Below are 24,838 nucleotides of genomic sequence, written 5' to 3'. Positions count from 1 at the left end.
AAATAATTTCAGAAGAGGAATTTTAAAGGAAGATATTAATGTATAGGAACGTTTTTGCTAATTCAAAGGTGTGCAAGAATTAGTGCCACCTAAAAAAAACTGTTATTGGAAAAAAAAAGGCTGTTATTGAAGGATGGAACAGTTAAAAACTAGATTGGATTTAAGCAAACAGCTCGTGTAAGAGCAGCATGACCAAAAAAAGTGCTCATGAAAACCTCTAAATACATATTATAAATGGACCTCGGATGTATATGTATAAAATGTATATATTTACAATCAATCATTTAAAATTATTTTTATAGTACCAGTACCACTGGAGTCAAAACATTATTACAAGCTTACCGCTTTGAATCGAACTAAGGCAATCAGATAGTTTTGAACACTGGCTGGTTATGTATGTTCTCAAATATGTATTTTGGATCATTTTTAACCCAAAAAAAGCTACGCACTGCAGCTTTAAGCAGCCATAACACAATTCAGCTTTCACTGTAGGAACAGACCATTTCAGTTAGGAATGACTTGAATACGGATTTTATTTGTGCATTAAAATGGGGTCGTTTTCAAAGCTTTCGGCATGGTAGACAGTTGAGTCCATTCATGTAAACAGTAGCAGCCTGGTGACAAGGAGTCCAAACGATTCCACCGCATCCTCATATCTGTGTTTACTTATACGTCTTCATGTGCCACAGTCCATCATTCAGATAGTGAACGTTCTCGATTCCAATTCCCTTGTTTACTTTCTCTCTGTTCAGTGAAGACAAGAAAATATTCTCAAATGAATCATTTAGTTTTCCATAACCAACATAACTAATTTCATGTATTGCTTTATTTTATACATGCTGTATTCACACAGCAATCTAGAGCAGTGGTTCTCAACTGGTTTGGCCATAGGACCCACATTTTCCCATGGTCATTAAAGGCACAGTATGCAAGGTTCGCCGCTAGAGGTCACTCTTTCAAAACAATAACAAAGGCGTAGATTGAGGATGCCGTGAATGAGCGTGGAATCATGGGAGGTGTCGTTTTCACCTCCACAGCCGATGGAAAGCAATCCGACGGGACTAAGGCAGAAATCATGTTCATGGGGGAGGTAATGTATTAAAGTTTTAATAATGTCACTGTGGTATGAAGCAGGGCGGGACGAGAGCCTTGGACTTATATACCACAGACAGCCGCTGCTGCTCCTTTCGTTTTGTTGTTTATGCATATTGTACAATTAAAGTTACGTTTAACGTCCGTCTCCTTCCCTGAACTTGAACTTTGTTACAGTTGCGTTTGATCCCCTAACCCTAACCCTGATCCCTTACATTCACATTTCTTAATTTCATTATAATAAAACAACTGCGAGTGCAGAATTGTTACTCGTGACTTTATTTGGCGAATTAAAATTGTGGAGTAATGCAGTGCTGTTTTACTTGGTCAAAACAATCATACTAAAATAAATTAGAGTGCGTTGCGTTGAATTTGTTATAACGTTACTCTGCGTTCGCTCTAAGAGACACTTCGCTTGCTGCTACGAGACACTTGTTGCACACTGCAATAAACTAGATTGATATTAAAATATGATACTAATAAGAGCTGAATGACTTGTGTTGCTAAATGACATGCAATTCATTTTAAAATATATTGTATGGTGTAGAAAATGTTGTATTACTGTTCCAACAAATAAAGCTTTTTCTGATTACGCTATGTTAGCTACTTGACAAAATAGTGTTGTCTCTGAGGCGCGGTACAAACATGTTACTCGCGGTTAATCAAGAAAACAAGCAATAAGACTAACCGTGTTGAGCTGTATAACAATGATTAGTTTTCTGTCAATAAAAGTATCCATACAGCTGTTCACCTGTCTAAATAAAACGCATAATATATCAAAGCGTCCTTGGTGTTTCCATGGTTTATGGAAGTAAAACTGGAAATCAAGGGTGACAGATATGATGTCATTGAAAGGCAACGCAACGGCACGGGCCGTTACACTGAATAAAATAGCTAATTTTTCTGGATTAAACATGGTTGAAAACATTTGAAATAATGTAAGTACACAAGTCAACAAATTATATAAACATTGTTTTAGTGGTTTTTGGATATTTTAATCCAAAAATCTTACATATTGTGCCTTTAAGCCGCAACCCAAAGTTTTAGTCATTTGAACCATGCAAATGTATTTCTCAAAAATGGTTGATACACCATCAGTACATCCCACTTTAACATCCACATAAATTAAGAATATCATTAACACTGATGAATAAACAGTATAATAAGGTAAGGCTATTAACTAGTCCCAAACTAGTTTTTGTTCAAATAGAAGAGTCAACAGCTATCGCACGTCTTTCATAATAAATGTCTTGTTTCAGAAAAAACATTTAGGCTTTGTTTCACAGATACGATTTAGATTAAGCAAGGATTAGGCCTTAGTTCAATTAGGACATTTAAGTAGTTTTTATAAATAGAAAAAAAACAAATGGCAGTGTTCATATTTTAAGACATGTCAGTGCAAGCTGCTTTCAGTTAAAACAGCTCAAACATATTTTTGTCTGGGACTAGACTTAAGCCTTGTCTGTGAAACTGGGGGTTAGAATTAAGTCTGTTGTTGTTTCTTTGACTACACACAACGACCCACTCAAAACGGACTTGCGACCCACCGGTTGAGAAACACTGATCCAGAGGATAGATGAACTAAACATTTCAACATTTAAGAATGTCTGTGCAGATCATTAAAATATATATATTTTGTTTTTGTAGACGTGCGTGTAGTTTAGCATTTTAAAATCAAATGGGGATTCAGAATACAAACGCATGAAACACTCACATGTCATCTGCAGACATCTTCATGACTCCCACACAGATTGCATGCTGCTTCCCTTCTGCCATTATGGCCTGAAAACAAATACTTAAGGACAACAACATGTCCTATGCAACACACACCAATCAAATCTATTACATGAATAGTTCACTCAAAAACGAATATTTATGGTAGTGTTGTTATTGTTTTCAGTAACTGAAAGTAATTGAAATAAAAATAAAAAAATAGATATTATTTGAAAAACAAAATGTTGCCTTGGAGACTACCTGAAACAATTATGTTTAAGTACTAGAATTATTAAAGCTAATACTGAAATAAACATAAAATATAAAAAATAGAAATGAAAAAAAAAATCAAAAAGACAACATCACAAAATTACTAAAACTTAAACTAAAATTGAAAATAGCTATTCAGTTTACATAAAACATTTCAAAAGGACAAATATACCATAAAAGTAGTTCATAAGACTTTTTCTAAAGTCATATGATTCCTTTGTGTGATGAACAACAGACCAAAACTAATATGGTGCTTTTTGTGTCCTTTTTGTCATTGACAAAAAAGGGTTGTGTGAAGAGACAGATAATTATTTTTAAGTGAACTATTTCTTTACAATAAATCAATAGGATTTATTCTTCAAGTGCAGAAAAATATTTCAGAAACAAAAAATGAATTCAACAGTTGGAAAGATACAACTACTTTGTCTGTGTCAGCAGGGTAGAGTTTGGCTCCTGGTGATGTAAGGCCTGGGCACATGATATTGGCTCCACTCAGAACAAATTTGATGGCTCCTTTATCCACTTGTTGGTGTGGCAGGATAAAGGGATCTGGAGAACAGACACACGAGTATCAGGCATTAGTCTGACCAAGTTGAATTGCAAGGGTAAGTTGTGTAATATAAGAAGTTTTCCATCATCTTCTGTCACCCGAGAAAATATTTTCTGCAGAGAAAGCATTACACTGCTGAAATTAAAGCTGTCTTACATTTGTGTAGAAGTCTGAGGGTGGGATAGAAGGGCCCTTCTCTCTGTCTGAAGAAGAGCAGCTCTCCATTTACTGTAAGAATTTCAATATGCTCATGACTGGAAACATAGACAAAATATCACAATTAGTTAATCCTTTAGTACTGCATTACAGTTGTCCATATTGTGAAACTCTTACCATCTCACAATTTTGACTGGGTCCTTTTTGGGCATTATCTGGTTGAGCCAATCATCGATGTTGGGAAACTGATCTAACAGCTGATTCTTTATACCCTTAATTACAGACGTCTTCAGCTGAATACAGTTTGAAACATTTTCCTTTTCATCAAATCTATGAAGACAAAGAAAATAATCAGCAAATATAACATCTAATAATGCAGATGACACAGATGCAGGTCTCTCAAAAAGTACTGTTTGTTAAAATAAAGAAATTAGTCTAGTACAGAGGTCTGATATAACATAATTACTCCAATGTTTTATGACTGACTTATATCAAGTTTGGTTCCTTGAATTTTAAACACCTCACATCCATCACTTGATGTAAACATACGTTTTTTGCAGTTTGCTTACTATCGTTTCAAGTTATAAATATTAGAAGTAACGTTATCTTAACAAAGCTTAGTGTGAAAACAGGAATAACGTTACAGATGGATCATTACTAATGAACCATAAAAGTGAGCTGTGACAGCAAGTTAGCAGTGTAACGTTAACTTAGCTAAACAGGTTACTGTCTCGGCTACAGAATTAAGGGTACATATTAAGTTATAATACCATATTAAGCTGGTAAGCGTATATATGCGATATATATTACTTCTACGAAGCTACTGAGCTAACGAAATACTCAATTACTGTAACAATGCTAAGTTGCGTTAGCTACTATTTAACTTATAAGGTTGACAACGGCTGAAGCTTACTTTTTAAACATCCTTGCGAGTCGTAATCGGTCACTCTTGTCCTCTTATCTAAGTGATCTTATAAAACGAAGAAATATAAACTAAATCTTCAGTGTAAGATGGTTTAATGAACTAACTCCACGCTTCACGTTAAACGCAGGTGATTCCCGTTTCATTTACGACAGTGGTAAACATTTTACGGCAAAGGATGGAAGTACAGCATGACAAAATATAATAACAGTATTTTGCTATGTACTTTGAAATTTATGTTCGACTTTAGTGATATCGATAATGATCAATTCAAAGTCAGTAAAAAAAAACGTAACTGATTATCGCACATTAAGACAACTGTTTTGTATTAATACACTATTATGTAGTATTCTGAAATTGTATGTATGCAAAATGCATTATCTAGTTAAATATGCACTGATTTCTATACATTTCCCAAACAGAAATCTGAACATTGGATGAAACAAGGTTCAAAATGTATGTTTCATTTGGTTGACAGATTTAAAGATTTTTAGAGACGGTGTTCTGGATATCTCTTTTTATCACTCCATAATTAAATGAGAAAATTCAACAAACAGAAAAAAATAGATAAATGTTCACAATGTTTTTAGGAATAAAATGTTATATAAATTAGATAAATGATATGCTATATGAACTCCACAGGCACAAATAGATAAAGTAAAGGCTAATAAAATTAGCACATTTAAATGTGTATTTGGGATGTTTTCTTCCCAGTAGTCTCAAAAGATGGTATGCAAGCAAAGTAGCCCAAAATCTCAAAATTGACCAGTGCATGAAAGAACAATGGTTTTACCTTAAGTGTCTTGCCTTAAGCCAAATTCAATATTAATTTAGAAAATAATTAAAAAAAAATCCAAAAATGTCAAGTTTTGTATAGTTATTACTAGTTAAAATACCTAACATTGTTCAATGTATTTTTTAATGAAAATAATAAAAGACCACCAATTTATAATGCCTGATGCTTTTTTGGTTAATTTACCCCGTTATTTAGAATCAAGTATCCATTTCTCATCATACAGTATTTTTAGGAAAGATCACAATCACTGATTAGAGGGACAAGATCATGGAAACACATACAGTTGTTTATTCTGAGGCAATAAAAACAAGCATACTTTTTCCAGACACTGGACGACCGTCCACTTTAGTATGATTTCTCAAAACACCACTGCCAAAATTTCCACAGACAGATCTAGTGATGCCACACAGAGGAGCTTCTCAGTAAACGGGCCTAATTCAGAACTTAGGGGATATATAAACTTGGAAACACTAGGATGATAAAATGGTGCTGCTGTGCTTGTTCGGAGTTTCCAGAGAAAGAATACAGTTGCAATGTAGTCGAGTGTCAAACATCAAAATTGTGTATAAAATGTATATACAAAATAAACAAGAGGAGGAAATGTGAGAAGGTGTAAGCAGGGAGGGACAAAAAGAAGGAAGATGTACAAGTTAGTGTTTAGCAGCGTTAACATTCCTACAAACAAAACAAGTGCTTGGTTTTATCTAATCTTGGCACATACTGTGAAATTTCCAATCAGCCTCAATTGTTCTATTTATCAATAAATCACATTCACAGAACATAAATCGCTTGTGACCAATCAGCTGAACCTTCTTTTCATTGTACAAATTGATCAAACATTGGCAAAGAGAAAACCTGTTTTCAATGTTCATACACTGGTATCCAATACAACATTGACTGAACAAATGGGTCAAATTCAATCAGTCTGGCTCTGGTTTTCTTTGCACATGTAATGTTATGATATTTTCATGGGTTAACAATGAAGAAAAGAAAAAACACAGAGACAAACAACAGCCATGGAACTGAGTCTGAAAATAAATAACTATTCTTTTTAAGCTCAGGATAGTCCAATTCTTAGAAGCATTGTAACAAAATAATTTTGTATTGTTTTTTTTATTGGACATTCCATTCTGAGGGAAATAAAACACACCCTACCCTGTCAAATCCATGAAGAGAAAACTGATTCAGTTGTTGGTCACTGTGGTGAAGATGGTAAAGTGAACAAAAACTGGAACAAGGGGTTCCATGTGCTAAGGGAAGTAAACAACGTCACTGAGAACATCCTCCTCCTGTCATTTCTACCATCCCTCATCTTCCCCTCTCATTTTCTCTCTATCTAAGCCACATAGTTGTATTGATTGGGATTCTCCTTATCCCGTTCCATGTAGTCCCTGTCAATAAGTGACTCTATCCTTTTCTTCAGATCAGCAGGCTGCAAAAAGATGAAGCAAAATTTAGTGGCAGTCGCATATGTTCTATGAGTCTTTGGCTAATTTCCAGCCTATTTTACTATATTTTGTGATAGCAAAGATGAATGAATTTTCAGCATAATTAGAAATCATTCTAATATGCTGATTTGCTGCTCAAGAAGTATTATTTATTATTATGGATGAAAACCATTTTCAGGATTTTGATAAATATGAAGTTTGAAAGAACAGCATTAATGAAATAGTCCTTACTGTCACTTGATTAAATTAATGCATTCTTGCTGAATAATATTAATTTCTTTGGGGGGAAAAACAACAACTTTTGAATAGTAGTGAATCATCATAAATACATACTTGCCCCTCTTAACAGCAAGAAGAAAAAAAACTGACACAAATAATGTGCAACATGCTCTTATTATAATGCAAAAAGCTGTCTACATTGTACAATACATCTTATTTACGGCTTGGTGATTGTTGCAGTATTCTTGTTTTGCCTGGCTTCTCACTTGCAGTTAATATATTAGCTGCACGGCATCCATTACCATGTGCCATCACAAACAGAAGTGAAACTTCGATTAACTGTGCAAGCAAAACTGTGAGCTCACCTTTACTGGGAATTTAAGTTGGTTGTACACCTCAGACACCAGAAGATTATGGCTGAGAGTTTTCCTCATCTTCATGATTCGAACAATGGCAGCATCGATTTGGTACTGACGGTCCTGGAATACTCTCTCTGTAGTGCTGGCTTGCTCCTCCACCTATGAGGTACAGCAAACAAGGATGAGACCAAGCGCCCAATACCTTTCACACAACAGCAATCAAATGACAGGTGTGCCGGACAGTACCGTTTCTTTCATCTGGATCTGGTTGATTTTAATTCTGAAGAGTTTGTGTTTGAAATCATCATTACATGAGAACTTGTCTCCATCTTCCACGTCTTTACTCTTTGGGGTTTTGGTAAGGACACGTGCCTTCCCACAGGCCAGTGACTGCAGAGTCCGCCTCAGCTCACCGTCCTCTGCAAATATGAGTGTATTTTTATTTATCTGAGGTTCTTAGTCAAATTTGTTAAACACTTTAAAAGTTTGTAAAAGGCTATGGGCTTTAACTATGAACATAAAGATTAACATTAAATGGAATGGTGTCTTTTAACAACAGGAACACAAATTTTACAAGACAAATCACAAGACAAAGCTTGCTTGTCACAATTATCCATACCAATGCCTGTAGCCAGTTTAATGTCCTCCAGAGAGAACTCCTCCCCTTCATTAAACATAAGTAAAACTAGCGTCTGAAACAGAGACACCTGCAGCTCTTTTTTGCCCTGTGAAAACCAAGAAAAAAGTTCTCTTGTAGCCAGTCATGTTTCTGAGAAGCCTTTTCATTTTCAATTAGTTAAATTTGTTATATATATATATATATATATAAAATGATCAGCTACTGATAGCCTGCTATTCACGCCCAGTTGCTATTTTCAAAATAAAAATGTGCATTACCTCTTTGAATTCTGCCTTTAAAACACAATGTCCTAACGTCGACTGCCACTGTAGTTTCCGTCCACTGTGTTTGCCAAGGTAAAACGTTTTGAAAATCTCCTGCAATTTTACCATCTGAAGAGTAAAGGGTATAAAAAATATATCATTTATTAATTATTATGTAATTGATTAGAACTCAGGTTAATTATTATTATCATGTTTAAGTAACAAAGAATATCTGATCCAAGCTTCTATTTCTCAACATTCATCAGAACAGACCTCTGGAGGCAGATGCACTTCCATGGGGACGTATGTTGGCCAATAACCCATGGTGAGGATGTTAACCGTCAACTCGATGTTCCCAGGAATATTTTGGCATTGCATGTGCTGAGGTGCAGAGTCAAAAAGAGAGATTTAAAAGAAGTAACTAGACAAAAAAGAAAACAGAAAAAAAAAAAAAAAAAAAAAAAGATATCATTACTTGTTTGAACTGCACCATAATATCTTTTGACAGCTCCATGTCCTTGAACATTCCTTCCAGTTTACTAGTAAATGCAGCTCCACATTCTACAAAAAAAACAATTCAGTTTGTTGAAACATCTATGACATGATGGTATGGTTTAAAAATCAAACATGAAAGGAGAAATGTAATTTACCATGCTTCAGTTTTGACAGCATTGACTTCTCTGCATCTACAGAGGCACTCTTTCCCACCAGTAACCTCTTCGCTAAGTCTTTCTTGTAGAAGGCCTCAAAAACATCTTTCCCTAAAAGAGAGAAATGAGAAAGTTTATGAAGCGTAGACAGTTGTTTAATAATCGAAAACTCTCTAGGCCTTTGGAATAGAGCATTAAGTTTAAATGTATTACCGTAAATGAACCTGAATATGATCATTATCTTGTCCAACATTTTCTCGAGTTCCTCATCAGTTGCTTCTTTGTTCCCAGCACGGAGCTTTGAATCCACATATTTTGCTACAGAACATAAAATCACAACATTAGTGAATATTAATATTTGTCTTGATCCAATCAGCTGCAAGCTCTCAATCAAACAAAACCCTCAATATAGCCGTTTCCATCTACCTATTATGCGTAGATTTGTTGCATAAAAAAAATGCTGCATGGAAACACCAAGATGCACATAAACTTATGTGCTCAGATGAGGCTAGGGATTGCAATTTACATACATTCTCATAATCGATCGTTGTTTAAATTAACAATCAATTAATCCTTAACCAACCAACACTTGTATGAAAAAGCGCCGCAGACACACAAGTAAACAGACATGATGCTTTTGCAACATGTTTTTGATTGTAACTTTGCGAAACATTAGTCAACCATAGTAGATTGCATATCTTTATTTAGAGCAGGTGGTCTTGAACGAGTCCTAACACAACATAAGACAATGCCTAGATCACTGAGTGACATGACAAGCGGCTTAACTAAAGCTATAGGACTTCTCATCCACTAGGATCTTATTACTTGTTTATTCTATGTACTTTTATTGTGGCCTTTACACAAGTAGTTCTTATGTTCAGTAAAATCACTTTCCGGTATTTCAGTTTTTTTGGACCCATGGTAACTTTAAGTTTTGAAATAAACGGCTTGCCTATCTAATCTATTGCATGGCTAGAATACATTAGGTGTATTCGACTTGAAGCAGCACTGCACAGACCAATTGGTGTAGGACATCAAAGTACCGCAAGAGCGATTAGAGAGCAGATTGCATAATACGCAACTACGACACCCTTGCTTGAATTTTTCCACGCGTGTCTGCTGCATGTGTTTTGCACGCACCTCCGTAATATGCACTCTAATGATGACCTTGCTAATCAAGCATCAATTTTTATTGATTAAATTACTTTGCCTCAACAGAGGATGTGATTGGATAACTGAACTAAGCAGTGATATGCATCTCAAATATGCATCTCAAATGTTGGTTTTATCATTCTGGAATGCCTGAATCAAAGTCTGTCATCAGAATGATTTAGTTTAATTCCCTCCCAGAAGTGTCTCGCATGATTGCATTCCCAAACACCAGGCATCCAGACGAATTTTGTCTGCGCGCTCTGAGACACACAGGGATGCAAACACATGTATGGTCAAAAAAGAGAGAGGTAATCGAAGCCCTCGCCCCGCGGCAAATATTCAGATACCGATAAGTTGCTTACATGGGAGTAATTTACAGAGTAAAATGAAATTAAAATAAAGTTTTGACAAAAAAGGTTTTATAAAAAGATAAACCTCACATATTTCAGCCTTTACAGTTTTTTTGGATTGCTAAACGACAGCGAGCACAACTGGAGCTACATGTGCAAAACTCTAACTACAGTCTACACTACCAACAGTCACCTGAGCTAAACAGCTCACATCACCTGCAAAACTAATTCCAAGCAACACAACTCTTAACACACACTCAACACAGGCTCAGTGCAGCCAAACACTGCACAACCCTCACTGAGATAACACACACTGTCACTCAGAACACACTGAGAGTAAAAACACTAGCATCAAACACCAATACAGAAAATACTAACTTTTCATCTTTACAGTTTGAACAATTTCAGTGACTTCATAAAAAGTAATATTTTCTTCAAAGAAAAGAGTGACATTCTTTCACATGATTTATTTAAATTTTTAGAACATAATTCTTTAAGGTAAATGAAAATTAGCAGTTTGCTTCAATAGTCTGTAGTAATTTATGGAATTGCAGTAATGAGAAAAAAAAGGTAGAAACTAAAAGTACATATGTAATTCGAACAAATAACTGAGGGGTTAATCCTGCCTCTCTCCAGCATCAGGCCACAGGTTTCCAGAGAAGAGAAGAGAAAAACACCCGGGAAATTATAATCAGACCCTCTTCGGATCTGCACGATTCACATAAGTCACCCAAACTAACGTGAAAAAAGCGTCCCTGGACACAAGTCATTTATGATGTTGGAAAAAAGAGCCACAGTGGCTTCTCTAATTGCAGCAACTTCCAATTGAATTACTGATATTTTGCGCTAATTTCCCAGGAAGTGACCATTTTGTTCTCTTGAAGACATGGGATGGAAATGCTGCTTTATTCGTAAATATTCAATGTGATAATCAAATTTTGCCCAAAAGTTACATTCTCAACTTTTGAATGGAAACATAGCTTATGATTGGTGGGAAAACGACATTTGTGTACTGACCTATGAGCTCTGCAGGTTTGTTCGGCCGTTTGTTGATAAAGGTCTCGAAGGCCTCCTTCATGCCATTTACAAATTTCTCGTTCTTCATGAAACAAACATCGATGATGTGATCGACTTTATCCTTGAAATCCAGAAGCTCCTGAACCATCGTCTTATCTTTCTCTGGGTTGATTACAATTGTGCTTCCAAAGACCTGAGATATAAAAAACAAGACTTGTGAACCTGAATGTTCGAATAATATACAGATGTGTTATGTCATGATTTTGTTAGTCATCTCGATGTATCCCTTGCGCACCTTTATGTATTCAACCCAATGTTGCAGCAGAACCTGGACTCCTCCTCTAACACGACTGAAGAGCTGATACAGCAAAGACAGATCCTGAATACGGTTCTCATCCAGCAGGTTATTTAAACCTAGAGTTTGGGAAGAAAACAATCACGTATGTAAATCGCTTTTAATTCTGAGGAATGGTTAACCATTTAAACAATAAATACAATGTCATTCATTATCATTCTATGAGGGTGATACCTTTCTGAAGAATTGCAGTGAGGTGTTCTCCAAGCAGTTGCTTTTCAACTGTGGCAATGAGGGGTTTTCTACAAATTAAGATAATAAACATTCACATCAAACTTTCCCAATTTATTTACCCAATTTAAGGACTCTCATTAGTCATATTCTCTGCATACTTACTGTGTGCTCTGGTCTAAGTATGTAATGACTCTGTCTGCCTCCTCTTCCAGACGTTTGTTGACATGATGGAGATACTCTGGCACCTGAAAAAAAATATTGGGGGGGATTGATAAATCTAATTAAAAGTAGAGTTCACAAAAACATAAATAATACATTTATCTATTTGGTGAAACTTTTTTTTGGAACTTAACAGCCTGTGGTCACAATGAACTGTGACTGTATGAAAAAGTGTTTTAATTTCCGTTTGTGTTCCACAGAAAAAAATAACAGCATATCCAAGTAGGGGTGTAAATGATTTACCAAGGGCGAGTACATCATTAAAAAAAAAAATACAAATCCAGATTGTAGCAAAGTATCAGTTCAAACTAACTTCTACTTAATGAGACATGCCAAAAAATTACTTCTCACAGAATTGTGATAAAACGATGATTTTTTTTTTTGTTTTTTGAAAATCAACACTATGATGTGAAACTCACCTCTCTTTCCTGCATGAGCCTCTGGCCCTCTGCAGCATACAATCGATTTGTCTCCTCCAGAAAGCGTTGCTCAAATGAATCCTGATAAATCTGTCATAAAAGGAGCAAAGGTGTGATTACAACAATAACACTACAACACTAACAGGTTTGGCCACACAATTTAAGGGCTGAATGATATCAGGGATCAAGACAAAATCTCACAAGAGCTGTATAAGATTTGCCATCTGTTTTTTTCACTTACAGAAAATCTAAATAACCGTGGCCTGTAGTATTACAGTAAACAGCATTTTTTTTAAGTAAATTAGTATAATAAATCACTTTCATTAATGATTTAAAATATGCTACGTGATCAATGCGGAGTTAAGGCGAGTCAGAGTGTGACAATGTTGATTAATACTGAAAATAATTTTGACTAAGAAATGGGACAGTGTACTTTGAGGGTTTAAAAGTAGAAATGTGAATTATGAACACTTAAATTAATACGTCCCTAAACATTTTTTTATTAATACGCATAATTATTTATAATGTTTTGCATCATATACTACTGTTAAGCAAATGTTTTATTTAAAAAAAATTGAAAATTTCTATGGAAAAGTTAACATTTAATATAAATCTAAACATTTCATATTTCTAGCAAATATAAAAAATACATTGCCAAACTAACCAGACTGTACAAAATACTTTTTTATTCTTGCCTGTCATGTGAGAGTTATTAGGTTTACTGACTTTATATGGTTATGGCATTGAAATTCAGCAGGCAATAAGAAATATAAGTAAACTCCAAAATAAAATGTTGCAGATTGTGAAATACACACTTAAGTTTTTTTGCACTTAAATGATTATTTTTCAAAATTATGCCATAAAAGCATCATAAACCCAGGAACATTAATTCGAGCACAGATGAGAACGCAGGTGACCTAACCTGCAGATCTGAGAGCATGCTCAGAAGACTCCTCAGGAGACTGCGGTCTACGGCCTCTCCACTCCGCTCTCTCTCAATAAGAAGCAAAATCCCATCGATTGTCTTACTTTGCACCTTCAGGTCGCTGATGATATAGAAACGAAACAACTCCAAGCCCATGTCCCTGAAGACGAAACACAAGGGTATCTTTAATCACCAGAGGAAGGAGCAGCAAAGCACTGGTAGTAAATAAAGACAGCAAGGGTGACAGTGCCAGCGTTACAAATTCATACAAATATAATTCAATGGACACTTACCAGATTGATGGCAGCATTGAATTTTGTAAAACATATGTGCGATCCAAAAACAAAAATATACTCCTAATCATGATCTACAAGAAAAGACAAACAATGTTTTGTATAAAAAGCATTTTTGAAAACAGGTAAATAACTAAACATAGGAGCATTTAATACAAACGACAACTTTCAACTTATTAAAAATAAATGTAGAGAGGAATTGTCTAGAGTAGACTACTTTACTAACCATTTGTCTGCAATGATCTTGCCAGCATTTGTCTATTTTCTTGAGGAACAGAACACTGTCTAGGGCATCCGTAGGACAAAGGTTAAGTTAAATGGCAACAATTATGATTAGCAGTCTATATCCAGACAGTCCTTATTATTTACCAGTGACTGAACTTCTTATAATTTTCTGAAAATATTTCCTCATATTTTTAGTTCATTTGCACCATATAGCATTGTTGTTGTTTTTTTAGCAAAAGTGTTGATGGCGTTCATATCAAACTTTCAGCTATTATTTGTAATTAAAATCAATTTTGGAGTAGATAATTTTTTTTAAAAATGTCTAATGAAACACAAAAGCATTATATGTTATTTACACTGTTATTTTAAATTATAATAATATTTCACAAAATTACTGTTTTTATTGTATTTTTGATCAAATAAACGGAGTCTTGGTGAGAATAAGAGACATTAAGTGACAATTTTTTTTTTTTTTTTTTTAATCTTACCGACCCCAAATATTAGAAGGCCAGTCTATAATGTGTTTCTAATAAACGTATACATTTTTTGTTGGGGCCATTATTATGGTACATGGCGTAGAAAGGATAAGTAAAAAAAAAAAATCTAAACTTTTAACCTGCAGAAAAATAATCGTAATGTTGAGCCCTGGTTAATGCGCTTTACTTTCACTCTCTAAACCTAAAAATACAGCAAGAAACTGAATATAAATGTGTAGCAAGGAAAAGGATATTCTCTGAACTGGTCAATCTGTGCCTTGATATGGTCTTCACAGACCACTCTGAGCTGTTTATAGAGCTTGGCTGATATCTTATGGGAGCACAGGTTTTCAACAGCCTGGAAAGACAAAAGTCAAAATAAATAACATTAGATTATATACATAATATTACTAAATGACAAAACAAATATATTCATATGAAGGGTTGGTCAAAATCCCTTGCCTCTTCAAATACATATATAATCATATATCATTTTGAATGGTTATATACTTCCTTTATAAAAATCAATAATCAAATATATTCATTATCACATAATAATTTTTATATTCTTGTGCTTGTGAAATTATATTTTCTTAAATGCATGGATGCAAGTAACCAGTTTCTTTTAGGTGCATTCCAATCTTACTTTGAGATTGCACTTAGTACACGCAGGACACGAAGGCCACGGAACCCACAAGGCCGTTTGTCTCTTTCTCTGGGATCAGTAGAAAGGTTAGAGGGTCCTAAAGGCAGCGTGGGCACATATGATCCTTCGCTGGACATATGGTCAAGCTATATTGAGCGTTACTATCAAACTTTAATTGTTGTATTAAAATGTATTCTTTCCAGTATATTTCCTTCCTTGGGAGTAAATGCCAGTGATCTGTTTTTCTCCTAAATGAGTGAATGTTTTGGCATTATGTTTTGGTATACTTAACTGATAATAAGGAGCTCAGACTCTCTTCAGCCTTGATGGGAGCTGTTATTTGCTCGTGTCTGTTATTTGTGTGTGTGTGCGTATGACATTCTATGTAGGTTCTGGACGGTCGGACCAGACACCCCGGCGCCCTTCTCTAACCTGCGAGGCCACCACAGACCTAAATCTAATGAGTGGACGACAACTATCTTTACTAATGGCGATAGGCACCCCTATCTCCTCACATGTGTTAAATTGTTTAGGCTTTCATGTTTCTTAGCCAATGAGAATCATTCAACCTGTAAGCAATGACGTAGCTTAGACCTTGGAAATGGTATAACTGCTGTGATCTTTGTAACTGTAAGTGAGGCGGCCTACGAACTCCTGTGTGAGTCTTGAAGCTGGCTTCTGCTGATGAAAATGCAAACTATCTTCAGTAAAACTTTTCTTTAATTTTTTATAATTCTGACTCCGGGTCTTCATTCTTCATATCTGGTTCTGGGTCTTTGACTGTATACCCCTTACAGTTATGGTGGAGAATGCGGGCAATTATTCTCGGTGACACCCCTGGCAAATCAACAAACAAGGTAGTAAGCTTTTGTTAATTGTTAGGGCTGTCTGACTGGAGGAGATTTTGAAGGAGAGCGGGAGAGCTTCACTCCGATGAGGCGAGTGAAGCTTCACTCCGATGAGGCGAGTGAAGGAGTAAGTTAATTATACTGCTGACAGTATAAGAAGTCGCTGAGAGCGTCGTTAAGGGTAACGGCAGCAGACAGCGCAAGCGAAGCGTGCTCTGTGGGGGCCCCGCTGGGCATTACTGGTGTAGCACCACCCCAGCAGAGCACGTCCCTGGGCTAGAGGTCCAGTGGCACCGTAAACCTGCTCAATCTCTTCCATCTCAGATAGGGGATCCCCGAACTTAGTGAAGTGAATCAGGCAGTTAGGGATACTAACAATAATAGGGTTGTTTGCCAGGGATGCATCAGGAACAATTCCGAGAGAAAATTAAAAAAAGTTGTGACCCAAATTGGCATGGACCAGTATATGTAACTGTGATTTTGGAGTATACTTTGCAGTTTCATCACGCAGAAGCCAAGCTGTGTTGTTCAAAGATCGCCGCCTCCATTTCTGCAATAACTTCAGGTGAGTATGAACCATGATTAAGATATGGCAGAAAAATGTAATAACTTAATCAGTAACCTGAAGAGTCCTGAAACAAATAGTGAGACAGGAAAAGCAAACGCTGTAAGCAGCTGTGCTCTAAAGCCCTCACTTTAAATAAATTTGCAGAAATGATTAAGTAAATGGTAGTCAGGATTTTGATTCTGATTGGAAATTTAAAAAAAAAACTTGACTGGCTACAAACAAACAAAGAAACTGAAAAATTAAAATGTTTAGCCTCGTATTGCTTACGGTGATTACAAGAAGCAAGTGAAAGAAATTCTGGGTCAGGGATAATTTCCCTCGACAAGCGACTAAAGTTAAACAGACACTTTGTGAAAACAACTTAGAATATTTTGCAGCTTATGAAAATTAATGTTCTGCCAATAATAATGATGAAGATTATGATTGGGCTATTATGATTAAATCCGCCACTGGTGGACTGTAAAAGAATACAGAGAACTGCTTAATCAGTAGCTCTGTTTACATTCCTGAATGGGACACACACTGCTTCAAGGGCGTGCACTAAGTTGGAGCCGTTGAGGCTGACACATGAACCCACCAGATGACAGAGAGTGTTTTAATGGTGGTCATCAGGACCATTTAATACGTAACTCTAAATTCCCACCGAGAAGGTGTTTAAAAATGTGATAAAATGACAACACATTTCTGGTAATAATGTGAGTTTGAAAGTAGATCAGTGTTTAAATGACGATATTAAAGTTGTCGTCTGAGAAAGAACAAGAGATAAAACAAGGTCAAAAGATTGAAGTCTTAAAGTGAATCCTTTTGAAGAAAAGATCTATAATAGTAATTTTTATAAGTTGATGTAAAATTAATGACTCCAACAAATGTGAGTTGCAAAATATATCAAAGTAACTTAAAGGATGATTGTGTTGTAATTAAACATTTTAAAAAGGTTTTAGATGATATAGAGAGACTAATCTCACAGATGATTTACAATAACTGCAAAAGTATCACAAGCAGAGAGTGCTTGCCTCGTCAAACTTAGTGTGAATCCTAATTGGAGATTGATAAACTCCAAGAGAAAACTTAAGTCAAATATTAAACTATGGTTGAGAACTTGACAATTAAAATTGAGATTGAGAAATGTGAAACGTTATTGAGAACTAGAATAATTATTTTTATGTAAAACAAATAAGCAGAAGCCGTACTGGATTAACAGTTGCTAAATGCTGATTAAACAAACAGCTTGAAAAGTTGACCATGAAAGAACTAGAAGCTGATGTTTTGCTTTCAAAAGATAAGTTTGTTATTGGCTGTAATGAAACAGTTTGCTTATCTGAATCTGATGTGTGCTGTGGCTGAAACTGCCAGTGCAACAGACTCAATCTGAGTGGAAATTTGTAATGCCTAAATTTCCTGATGTGTGGGCAAAAGACAAATATAAATAATATGTTTATTTGAAACCGTATGTAATTTCTGGCAAAGATGCCTTAAGCTGGGATAGAGTTAAAAGATGATAGATAAATGTTTGATGTTAGAAGTATATGAGAGAGCAGTGTACCATCCAATAGAGTCTCAGAGTCTCTCTCATTCAATGAGTCAGCTAAAAACTGGTATCTGTGATAATGTGTAAAGCACAGTGTTTCAGTTGAAGGATCATAGACACAGAGATGTTTTAGAAGTAAAACTGAATGACTTTTTAAAGAAGTATTTAAAACAATAATACAGATAGAGATGACATTTTGATTAGCTTATTTTAGGACAGTAACTTCTCTGTCTCATTTAGTCTCCACCATTCAGGACCGATGGCTCCGGCTACAGATGAAGTACACTGAATGTACGGTTGTGATCTAAATTCACTGAGTATAATCCAAGTAGCTAGGTTGCTGCTTTTAAGATAGTTAATGGATTTAAGTGATTAAATACTGTTGTTATTGAACTGTCTCCCCATGTGAACACTATTAGGCAATCCGAATGGCTCTGGATGACTCTTGAACGTGCCTTTCCTAAGCTCCAGAAAACAGCTGAGTTCTGTTGAAGAGAACTGATTGTGTGATTGGAAAGAGCGGTCACCAGTGGGCACGAGTGGCTACTCAATGACGGGTAAGACCTTCTATTGGCCAGACAGGGGGCAACCCAAGCCAGAGTGGATCACGTAAAGTCATTGGGCATCTCCTGAATGGAGGTGTGTTATGTGAGACAGGTATGAGGGTTGAGCAGGAGCTGTGAGGCCAGCAGCGTCCTTATGGCGTTAAGGGGAGATGACGCGGTGACGAGTCACGGCATGTCTCCCCAATAAAGCAAAGCTCCTCGATATATACCACTCGCCAGAAGAAACCGCATTAGTTGTATGGCTTGTTTTTTATTGTGACAAGCGTCTGCAAATATGCCAGGGGAAAACACCCTGATGGAGATTATAGATAAAGGGCGAACAGGAGTGGGCTTTCAAGAGCCAGCTGAGGCCATGAAGTGATTCCCATTAGTTGTTGTGGAGACAGTAATACATTTTTTTTATGTACTGGTTGCCTTATGGGCAAGGAAAATCATAGTGTTGATTTTGAACTAATATGTTATAACATAGTTTTAACTCTTGAAGGTCGTTAGACATGGTGGTGGCTAAAGATGAAGACAGCTTTTGATTTAAGGAAAGTCTGGATAACAAGGTGAATGGTCAAAGGTTATTGTAATTAATTTAATATTACATTATGTCTAAGTTACAGCCTTAGAAGGCTGTTGAAAAAGATTATTTATTTATAGTGAGAGAGACTGCTTGAGCAGAGGAAGGGATGGTAACTGTGTCTGTCTTTCTGTTATCGGCCTGCTAGAGCAAGCTGAAGCAAAATAATGATAATGAAACAAAACAACCCAGCTGACCTTGTTAAATTCTAATGAATAATGAACAAGACATGCTTTGAAACTGGTTGGGAGACCATGTAAAATTAGGTAGAAGCTACCGGAAAATGGGAAGTTTAAAATCTTATTTAAAATTTAAATCTTTTTAGCAATAACATAAAGAAAAATTAATATTGAAAATGAACAGTTAACATATGCGTGTCTAGTATGAGTGCGTGTGATGGTGACAGCACTTTTTGTCTTGTATGTATTAGTTTGGGGTACTATTATTTCCTGATTTTGAGGATATTGTGACATTAACCCCTGGAATTAGTGTTTTATCATTACAGATGGGTTAAGTGAAATGACCAACTTTAAAAAAGTTGATAATTCTAAGACAATCTGATGAAAAGACAATGCAGAACATGGGACGAGCTTTAATTGGAGTGGTTTTCCAGCTCTGTCTGCTATTGGTAATTATGAATGCTTTTGTCATTTATGATATTGAACTGAATTACTCTCTGGATTAGTATTTTATATAAATTGGAATTGTAAAGAAGATTGCCGTCCATTATGGGGTAAAACTCTTGTCTAAATTCAACTGAGGGTCTAAATTTAAATAGACAACTAGGTGGGATCATAAGGTTAAACGTAGGAAAAAAAAAATATATATATATAGACTTGACGGCAGAGAGACAAAGTGGCACATTGGCTAAGTCACTATCCAAATTATCCAGAGTGAGCTCCCTCATTTTATTGAAAGGCCGGAGGGCGAATAAAGGAGGAGTGAATATAACTTCTAAAAAGAAAAGGTTTTATTTCTCAATCCATTAAATGTATGTATGACATTAGATGTCTAAGAAAACTACAATTTAATAAAGGTAAAAAGAGAAAGCAGCTATATGGCTGTGGGCTGGGATCTGAGTAACATAATATTTTGGTTTCTGTAAAACTGTAAAGATAAGCGGAACTGAGACAAATACTGTGAGAAGTAGTTATAATGAAAAATAAAGTTGAAGTTAATGATAAGAAAACAAGAGTATTGAAGAATTAATAAAATACCATGATTCCCCTAACGAGGGAACTTTAAGTGTCACTAGGCTGACAGTGGTGAGAGACTCGGATGCAGAAGGAACTGGCATGTAGGGCAAGATGGAAGAAATATAGTAGAAAAAAATGTATGTTATGAAAATACAATTTCTGATAGGATTTATGGAAGTCAAATTAAGTTTAAATGGTATGAAAAAGGTTAGGGTTAGACATTGTATGATTGACAGGGATTCAAGTTATATAAGGATAAGGAATGAACAAAAGCTTTATTAAGCAGAATGGGGAACGATCCTATATTTTAGTGGTAAAATAATGACTGAAATGATGATGTGAATTTGTTTTATTTTATTTCTATTTTTGAAACAAACAAAAAAGGGTATAAGATGTTATACAATTAAAATGGTACATGCTATGTGACCGTAAACTGAAGGATGATTTCAGTAAAGACTTAAAGGGCTTACATCGATTATTATGGGTCTTAATTATTAATATTTTATTGTTTGTTGTTTATTTTTAGTTAGACAACCATTGTGTTTTAAACCTAAAGGGTCTATAAAAGGGGTAGTGAAAATAATGGATTAACCATCCAACTTTGTTTATAATAAAAGGATTTGGAAATCATAATTTTATAAATAAAAAAACTAGTGCATATATTCTGGTACTCATGATTATAGACAATGTCTTTATTTAGGATCTGAGTAGTGACTGTGGATCTAGCCCATGCTAGGAATACAGCAATAGTGCTTGCTTATTTAGCCTGGCTTCCAGAGAACAAATATGTACTTGTTTCGTAATCAGTTATGTGTTTTATAAAAATTTTAACCTGACTGATAAACTGAGGAAGAATGACATTGATGTCCTGTTGTGAGTGGAAGGTGGGAGAGCCTCTTAATGGGGACTGGAATTTTTAATATCCAGCATGTCCGTGACGAGGTGAAGAGACAAGTGTGACCCGTCAGGGGAGCATGCGTCACCACTCCTCCCTTCCGTAGTGACCTCACTGGTTAGACCAGACGTGGCGGTATTGGACCCCACATTGGTCTAAAACGGGGGACTGAAGGGTTGGTCAAAATCCCTTGCCTCTTCAAATACATATATAATCATATATCATTTTGAATGGTTATATACTTCCTTTATAAAAATCAATAATCAAATATATTCATTATCACATAATAATTTTTATATTCTTGTGCTTGTGAAATTATATTTTCTTAAATGCATGGATGCAAGTAACCAGTTTCTTTTAGGTGCATTCCAATCTTACTTTGAGATTGCACTTAGTACACGCAGGACACGAAGGCCACGGAACCCACAAGGCCGTTTGTCTCTTTCTCTGGGATCAGTAGAAAGGTTAGAGGGTCCTAAAGGCAGCGTGGGCACATATGATCCTTCGCTGGACATATGGTCAAGCTATATTGAGCGTTACTATCAAACTTTAATTGTTGTATTAAAATGTATTCTTTCCAGTATATTTCCTTCCTTGGGAGTAAATGCCAGTGATCTGTTTTTCTCCTAAATGAGTGAATGTTTTGGCATTATGTTTTGGTATACTTAACTGATAATAAGGAGCTCAGACTCTCTTCAGCCTTGATGGGAGCTGTTATTTGCTCGTGTCTGTTATTTGTGTGTGTGTGCGTATGACATTCTATGTAGGTTCTGGACGGTCGGACCAGACACCCCGGCGCCCTTCTCTAACCTGCGAGGCCACCACAGACCTAAATCTAATGAGTGGACGACAACTATCTTTACTAATGGCGATAGGCACCCCTATCTCCTCACATGTGTTAAATTGTTTAGGCTTTCATGTTTCTTAGCCAATGAGAATCATTCAACCTGTAAGCAATGACGTAGCTTAGACCTTGGAAATGGTATAACTGCTGTGATCTTTGTAACTGTAAGTGAGGCGGCCTACGAACTCCTGTGTGAGTCTTGAAGCTGGCTTCTGCTGATGAAAATGCAAACTATCTTCAGTAAAACTTTTCTTTAATTTTTTATAATTCTGACTCCGGGTCTTCATTCTTCATATCTGGTTCTGGGTCTTTGACTGTATACCCCTTACACATAAAACACATATCATACCTGATAGAGCTCCTCTAGATTGTACTTAATTGAAGTGCTGTTCTGTATGGCCTCTACTGCCTCCTTCAGCTTCTGCCAGGTCTCATTTGTGTAATTTTCTGGTAATTTTGGCTTTTCTGATAAAGTATAAAAAAAGAAGAAAAAAAGTGTACTGTTAGCTTGCATAAGAAACTAAATCTGGTTGTGTTTCAATTATGTGCAGGTTTTGATTTGGTTTACACAAGTGATATACCTCCATAAACAAAAGCAAATTACAAAGGCTATATTTAAGAGCGTACAGATAAAAATCTGGACTTATTCATGACAGCAGCACTTCCTTGCATAAGATAAGTTGTTTACCACTGTATTAGTTGTATATGTCTGACACAATTGTTGTTTACTTTAAGTATATTAAAACAATAATTAACTTTCATTAATGCTTTAAAATATGCAACATGATATTTTTCAGTTTAAAAATTATGGCCACTGAGACTAAATGTAAAGATGCAAAATTACGTATAATGTTGATGATTGGCAATGAATACTACTGAAAATATTTTTGACATCCCTCAGTTTGAAAAAAAAATTGTAACAGTTGTTACTTTAAGAGTGTAAAAGCAGAAACACGAGGTTGGTGTTTTTGCTAAAACATTTACATTAATACTTCCTTAAAAAAATGTATTATTTTTATTTATATATATATATATATATATATATATATATATATATATATATATATATATATATATATATATATATATATATGAAAAATTAACATAACATATGGAAAGGATGTTTACAAACAGATGCAAAAGAAACACGTGTTTCAAGCAGTCAGATTTTGATAAACGTCTATATAAAAAATATGAGTGCGTATTAAAATATGGTCTCAGTCGTGACACTAGCACAGCATTTATCTTCTATAAGCCAGTTATTGAAGCTGTTTACAACTGCATTAGGTCGTGGCTGTACTGGGCATCATTTCTGGACAACACATGTGCGTTTGGTCAAACCTCGTTAAGTTGAGAAACTAAAACAAACACAGCCTGTTTACAAAGAAGACGAGGGGACCAACGATTCTTCACCTACCTTTAAAGTTCTTGATAACAAGTTTCTTCGCAGCACCGGGTTTACTGTTGGAGAAGGTGGCGGAGCCCGCAGACTTGGTCAGTCCGTTCGCATGATGCCCAACACCTCCAGTCAGGAACACATTTCTCGCCTTTGAACACGATTCGGCAGGGTTACACGACTCCTCGGCCATTTTCACATCCAGCCCGATCAAATCCAGCGGGTCCTCGAACCTCAACTTCTTCTGGATGTGCTGCTGCAGCTGCTGTGAACTGGAGGAGCAGGACGTTGTGGACGAGGAATTACAAATGGCTTTAGGAGACGAAGATATCGAATCAATATGTTCCTTTTCTGAACTGTTATTTTTCCTCTTCTTAGAAGACGTTAAACTACTGTCGTTGTGGACATCAGAAGCTACCGGTTTGGGCTCTTGGGCTGGTGGTGGGGGATTAGGGGAAGGTAAACCTGTTGGAAACATGAAAAAAGAAATACTAAATCAAATCGCTAATCTACTAACGTTAACTTAATGCTACGATCCCGGGTTTGGACGCTTTATATTCCTCGGTCTCGGTCGGCGGGAGTGCAACCTCGCGGCTCCGTGTGTGATTAAAGAGAAAAAATAGGATAAAATGAGAAGTGCAGCCCCACTTGGACCCTTCTCTGCTCTTGTTATTGCCAACAGAGGAAAGATGGTTGAATACTGCTTCCTCTCGCTCGAGCACACACTCCGGCGCGCTGCACAAAGTCCGTTGGATTACAAACTGCTTTTCTTCGAGGACTGTTTGCGTTAAAGCATTCTGCTGAACGCTGTGTTTCTGCTCGGGAAATAGGCTGGTGTTTTCGGTTTGAGGACAAGCCTGCGGGGAAATAGTAACTTTTCTAAGAGGCGACGCTGACCCGCCGGAAGTACTTTCGCCCGTTGCTGTGCGCAGCTGCTGTTGAGGCGCGCGGCCTGACGTTTCGGATCCTCCAGCAGGGGGCGCCAACACATAATGCGATGTCCAGTCACAAAACTCTCAAAAACACCTGTAAAAATAGTCCTATTTCACTCAAGACTGCCTTAAATTACAATAATGTTTGTGAATTATATACGTCAAGCTAAAATTTCAATATCATTAAATTTG

At 36.0% G+C, this 24,838-nt stretch overlaps 2 protein-coding genes across 3 annotated transcripts; both read right to left on the bottom strand.

The window, feature by feature from the left end:
• Positions 1–515: 515 nt before the first annotated feature.
• On the bottom strand, positions 516–4,864 carry mcts1 (MCTS1 re-initiation and release factor). Its single transcript, XM_056258547.1, has 6 exons — positions 4,695–4,864; positions 3,959–4,111; positions 3,782–3,879; positions 3,491–3,624; positions 2,807–2,874; positions 516–744 (listed from the first exon to the last, which is right to left on the bottom strand). Exons 1-6 carry the CDS (start codon positions 4,703–4,705, stop codon positions 663–665), a joined length of 546 nt encoding a protein of 181 aa, XP_056114522.1. The 5' UTR covers positions 4,706–4,864; the 3' UTR covers positions 516–662.
• A 900-nt stretch (positions 4,865–5,764) lies between these two features.
• cul4b (cullin 4B) lies at positions 5,765–24,642 on the bottom strand. 2 transcript variants are annotated; one of them, XM_056258544.1, is made up of 20 exons: positions 23,736–24,642; positions 22,668–22,783; positions 14,917–15,020; positions 14,188–14,257; positions 13,962–14,035; positions 13,666–13,828; positions 12,744–12,833; positions 12,268–12,350; positions 12,106–12,173; positions 11,872–11,990; positions 11,577–11,769; positions 9,271–9,375; positions 9,058–9,168; positions 8,883–8,968; positions 8,681–8,788; positions 8,423–8,536; positions 8,145–8,250; positions 7,772–7,944; positions 7,532–7,684; positions 5,765–6,931 (listed from the first exon to the last, which is right to left on the bottom strand). In XM_056258544.1, the coding sequence occupies exons 1-20, from the start codon at positions 24,190–24,192 to the stop codon at positions 6,836–6,838; spliced, it is 2,589 nt and encodes an 862-aa protein (XP_056114519.1). In that variant the 5' UTR covers positions 24,193–24,642; the 3' UTR covers positions 5,765–6,835. The 2 variants fall into 2 exon arrangements, with proteins under 2 accessions (XP_056114519.1, XP_056114520.1); XM_056258545.1 differs by having other exon boundaries at positions 8,898–8,968.
• Positions 24,643–24,838: the final 196 nt, after the last annotated feature.

This window comes from Rhinichthys klamathensis, unplaced genomic scaffold (assembly GCF_029890125.1).
Source record: "Rhinichthys klamathensis goyatoka isolate OS25496 unplaced genomic scaffold, OSU_Roscu_1.1 h1tg000153l_1, whole genome shotgun sequence".
NCBI lineage: Eukaryota > Metazoa > Chordata > Actinopteri > Cypriniformes > Leuciscidae > Rhinichthys > Rhinichthys klamathensis.
The sequence above is the reverse complement of the archived record's forward strand: the minus strand, read 5'-3'. Positions and strand labels throughout refer to the sequence as shown.